At 50.7% G+C, this 5000-nt stretch overlaps 2 protein-coding genes across 4 annotated transcripts in view; one reads left to right on the top strand and one right to left on the bottom strand.

The window, feature by feature from the left end:
- The window catches only part of scyl2 (SCY1 like pseudokinase 2), a 29445-nt gene extending 29346 nt beyond the window's left edge, over window positions 1-99 (bottom strand). Inside the window, exon 1 of the mRNA XM_084447508.1 lies at window positions 8-99. The gene's annotated coding sequence lies outside the window, so the exon portion shown is untranslated. The remainder of the gene's footprint in view (window positions 1-7) is intronic.
- A 565-nt stretch (window positions 100-664) lies between these two features.
- Window positions 665-5000, top strand: part of LOC311317173 (B-cell receptor-associated protein 29-like) — a 10403-nt gene continuing 6067 nt past the window's right edge. The window contains exons 1-7 of one of the 3 annotated variants that reach the window (XM_084448211.1): window positions 665-752; window positions 1181-1290; window positions 1898-1998; window positions 2483-2630; window positions 3761-3896; window positions 4088-4190; window positions 4491-4591. In XM_084448211.1, the coding sequence (XP_084304337.1) occupies window positions 1199-1290; window positions 1898-1998; window positions 2483-2630; window positions 3761-3896; window positions 4088-4190; window positions 4491-4591 (681 nt within the window). In that variant the 5' untranslated portion in view covers window positions 665-752; window positions 1181-1198. Of the gene's footprint in view, window positions 753-996; window positions 1058-1180; window positions 1291-1897; window positions 1999-2482; window positions 2631-3760; window positions 3897-4087; window positions 4191-4490; window positions 4592-5000 lie in introns of those variants that run through there. The other 2 variants (XM_084448210.1, XM_084448212.1) reach the window with 2 other exon arrangements.

The following is a 5000-nucleotide window of genomic DNA, read 5'->3' as shown; positions in this document are numbered from 1 at the left end:
TTCTTACCTTTGTCACGAAGATGTCGACGTTATAGAGATGGTTGTTTGGGGGGGGGGGGGGGGATATTAATCAGTTGTTGCTGTGCTGCTCAGCCTCCATGTCTGGTAGCAAACTAGCTAGGTTCAGCTAACGTAAGCGTCACTTCCGGGCCACTTCCGGACATTCTTTGTGGATGTGTCAGTTGATTGTAGTCCATGGATGTATGGTTGTAGTCCCACCGGCTTCCTGCTCAGACAGATACACGCATGTCTCTCAAACACGTCATGCCAACATGGACACATTTGGGAACCTAGCCGACTAGACTAAGCGAGCGTTAGCTGGCTAGAACAGTGGGCGCGGGTTTGCTAGAACCTTCCCGGGGTGCCGTGTCCCTCCGGTCCTGTAGGCGGCAGTACGAGCGCACACACCACACACACACACCACACACACACCACACACACACACACACACACACACACACACACACACACCACACACACACCACACACACACCACACACACACACCACACACACACACACACACACACACACACACACCACACACACACACACACACACACACACACCACACACACCACACACACACACACACACACACACACACACACACACACACACACACCACCTCTGCTCTGGTCGACCCGCTGACGGGAGAAGAAGACGGGTGCAGTCAGAACCAGGAAGAGCGCTAGAGAGCAAATAAAGTTTCGCAACTCCTCTAGTCTAGCTGCCAGACCGTCTCTCTCATCCGTGAGTTTCGTTTACTATGTGTCGAAAAAATGAAGACATTAACATTGGCGTTTGTGTGCAAAAAGTTTGCCTTTCTGTGTTGACGTAATCGTTTCCTGCGTAACGTTGCTAGCAATAAGGTTGTTGATTTAGCTAACGCAGTGGTCCAATTACAAAGTTGAATATAATCTGATCTAGTATGTGAACTTTGAACAGGGTTTTACCCACAACTAGCCCAGCTAAGAAGCTTATCACCGAGAATAATGTTGAGAAGTGTGTGTCAGTAGTTTTCTGAGATTCAAAGGAGTCTAACCTCAGCTGCCTGGGTTGGTTTCTAATATTGATGCAACTCGCTAGCGGAGGTTAATGTGAGATAGTATAGTAAACCAGCACTTGTGTCTGGTCTGTGAGCGATCAGCGTGGTGAGATGTTTCCTCTCTCTGCTCCAGCAGACCTGCTCTCTAGAGATGACGCTACAGTGGACCGCCGTCGCATCCTTCCTGTACGTGGAGATCGCAGTCCTCGTCATCCTGTGTCTGCCCTTCATCTCTGCGAGGAGGTACAGTGGTCTGAGTCATGCCTGGGAACTAGTCATTACCATAGTTTAATCATGTTCTCTGGGAACTAGTTATTACCATAGTTTAATCATGTTCTCTGGGGACTAGGTCTTAACCATAGTTTAATCATGTTCTCTGGGGACTAGTCATTACCATAGTTTAATCATGTTCTCTGGGGTCTAAGTCATAACCATAGTTTAATCATGTTCTCTGGGGACTAGGTCTTAACCATAGTTTAATCATGTTCTCTGGGGACTAGGTCTTAACCATAGTTTAATCATGTTCTCTGGGGTCTAAGTCATAACCATAGTTTAATCATGTTCTCTGGGGACTAGGTCTTAACCATAGTTTAATCATGTTCTCTGGGGTCTAAGTCCATAGTTTAATCATGTTCTCTGGGGTCTAAGTCCATAGTTTAATCATGTTCTCTGGGGTCATATGGGATCTCTTAAGCTCGTACACCTGAAGTCAGTGTACCACCGTTTAGCTGCAACTGCTGTTTCTGTCTTTGCCCTTGCTTTTTCTGTGTCTCTGATTCATGTGTGTGTGTGTGTGTGTGTGTGTGTGTGTGTGTGTGTATGTGTGTGTGTGTGTGTGTGTGTTTTCCAGATGGCAGAGAATATTCCAGCTGGGTATTTGGAGCCGGATGGCCAGGTTTTGGAACAAAGTCTTCCTCACCATGATTATCATCCTCATCGTCCTCCTCCTCGGTACGTAGCTAGCGCTAACCTTCATCCTCCTCCTCCTCCTCGGTACGTAGCGTTAGCCTTCCTAAAAACTGTACAATCTCAGAGGGAAAGCCAGTAAATGACCTTAATCCTAGCTCCTTCCATACACCGCAGTAGTGTTTTTATCTACGCCTTTGGTTCTACACAGTGATCTGTGCTCTACAGGAAACAGACTGGCGTTGAGACATAATTCCAGATCAGTTGATGTTCACCATGTTGTACGCTGAGTACCTGACGGTCCTTGAGACATGCTTCTTCCAGATCAGTTGATGTTCACCATGTTGTACGCTGAGTACCTGACGGCCCTTGAGACATGCTTCTTCCAGATCAGTTGATGTTCACCATGTTGTACGCTGAGTACCTGACGGCCCTTGAGACATGCTTCTACCAGATCAGTTGATGTTCACCATGTTGTACGCTGAGTACCTGACTCCTTGAGACATGCTTCTTCCTGTGTGACCTGCAGACGCAGTGCGTGAGATGAGGAAGTATTCGGGGGCGGAGAACAGCAAGGAGAACAAGCTGCATCCCAACATGTCCGACCACCTGCACATGAAGCTGTTCAGAGCCCAGAGAAACTTCTACATCTCCGGGTTCTCCCTCTTCCTCTGGCTGTGAGTCTCACATCTCCGGGTTCTCCCTCTTCCTCTGGCTGTGAGTCTCACATCTCTGGGTTCTCCCTCTGGCTGTGGGGGGGGGGGGGGGGCAGAACAGAACTAAAATGTCCTGAATGTTGTTCTATGAAGTGATGGGGAGAGGTCAGAACCGAAGTGTAATGTGTCCTGGTGTTGTTCTAAAGTGAGAACAGAAGTCTAACATGTCCTGGTGTTGTTCTGTATTGAGGAGGGAACAGAAGTCAGAACCGTCCTGGTGGTGTTCTGTGATGAGGAGAGGGCAGAGCAGAGGTCTAATGTGTCCTGGTGGTGTTCTGTGATGAGGAGAGGGCAGAGCAGAGGTGTCACCTCGTGTCCTGGTGGTGTTCTGTGATGAGGAGAGAGCAGAGCAGAGGTGTAACGTGTCCTGGTGGTGTTCTGTGATGAGGAGAGGGCAGAGCAGAGGTCTCATGTGTCCTGGTGGTGTTCTGTGATGAGGAAAGGGCAGAGCAGAGGTCTAATGTGTCCTGGTGGTGTTCTGTGATGAGGAGAGGGCAGAGCAGAGGTGTCACCTCGTGTCCTGGTGGTGTTCTGTGATGAGGAGAGGGCAGAGCAGAGGTGTAATGTGTCCTGGTGGTGTTCTGTGATGAGGAGAGGGCAGAGCAGAGGTGTAATGCAGGGGTGTCAAACTCTGGCCCGTGGGCCAAATTTGGCCCGCAGTGTAATTATATTTGGCCCGCGAGGCAATACCAAATGACTACTAGAGCTGGCCCGCCAGTATTCGATTTTGCATGTCTGCACTATTAAGTTATAGATTGTATGGTAATAAGCGTTGCTTGTTCCATATTCAATGTTAAAGCAAAACTTGTTTGGGTCCATATTAAAATTTTCATTTGTTCAATGTTGGCCCGCGACTTTGTTCAAGTTTTAAATTTTGGCCCACTGTGTATTTGAGTTTGACACCCCTGGTGTAATGTGTCCTGGTGGTGTTCTGTGATGAGGAGAGGGCAGAGCAGAGGTCTAATGTGTCCTGGTGGTGTTCTGTGATGAGGAGAGGGCAGAGCAGAGGTGTAATGTGTCCTGGTGGTGTTCTGTGATGAGGAGAGGGCAGAGCAGAGGTGTAACGTGTCCTGGTGCTGCTGTTCTCTCAGGGTGATGAGGAGGGTGATCACCCTGATCAACCAGCTGGCTGCGGCCTCCAGCACCACGGCCTCCCTGCAGACCCAGGCCCAGAACGCCAACGAGGCCGCCAAGAAGTACATGGAGGACAACCAGCTCCTGAAGCAGGTGAACCCATGACATTAGGTCAGCTCTCACCTGTCCTGTAGAGGTCAGGGGTTAAGGTCATGGTGTGTTCCAGACCATAACGTGTCTTAGCGAGAGGTCATGGGTTACAAGTTCACGGTGTGTGTGTTCCGGACCACAACGTGTCTTAGTGAGAAGTCAGGGGTTAAAGTTCATGGTGTTGGGTGTTCCAGACCCTGATGGAGGGGAAGACAGACGAGGCCACAGCTGAAGGGAACCAGCTGCTCAGGAGCGAGATGGAGAGGCTGAAGAGAGAGATGAGGAGCTCTGAGGAAGGTTAGTACCACTACCCCCTCACCCCCCCCCCCCCCCTTCCAGGAAGGTTAGTATCACTACCCCCTCACCCCCCCCCCCTTCCAGGAAGGTTAGTACCACTACCCCCTCAACCCCCCCCCTTCCAGGAAGGTTAGTACCACTACCCCCTCACCCCCCCCCCCCCCCCTTCCAGGAAGGTTAGTACCACTACCCCCTCACCCCCCCCCCCTTCCAGGAAGGTTAGTACCACTACCCCCTCAACCCCCCCCCCCCCCCTCTTAGTATAGTAAGGTGTGACCACTGTCTGAAATGTCCCCCCAGTCCTGAAGACGTCCCAGGCAGAGCTGGAGGCCCTGAAGAAGCAGAGTAACGCTCTGACCAGAGAGTACGATCGCCTGCTGCAAGAGCACCAGGAGCTGCAGGTACCACCATCACACAGCTACAGGACAGCTACAGGACAGGACAGGACAGCTACAGGACAGGACAGCTACAGGACAGGACAGCTACAGGACAGGACAGCTACAGGACAGGACAGCTACAGGACAGCTACAGGACAGGACAGCTACAGGACAGCTACAGGACAGGACAGCTATAGGACAGGACAGCTATAGGATAGGGCAGCTACAGAACAGGACAGCTATAGGACAGCTATAGGACAGGGCAGCTACAGAACAGGACAGCTATAGGACAGGACAGCTATAGGACAGGGCAGCTATAGGACAGGGCAGCTATAGGACAGGGCAGCTATAGGACAGGGCAGCTATAGGACAGGGCAGCTATAGGACAGGACAAGAACGCTACAGGACAAGACAGCTACAGGACAGGACAAGA

This window comes from Borostomias antarcticus (genome assembly GCF_949987555.1).
Source record: "Borostomias antarcticus genome assembly, chromosome: 13".
NCBI lineage: Eukaryota > Metazoa > Chordata > Actinopteri > Stomiiformes > Stomiidae > Borostomias > Borostomias antarcticus.
Note: the sequence above shows the minus strand (reverse complement) of the source record. Positions and strands in the feature narration are given on the sequence as shown.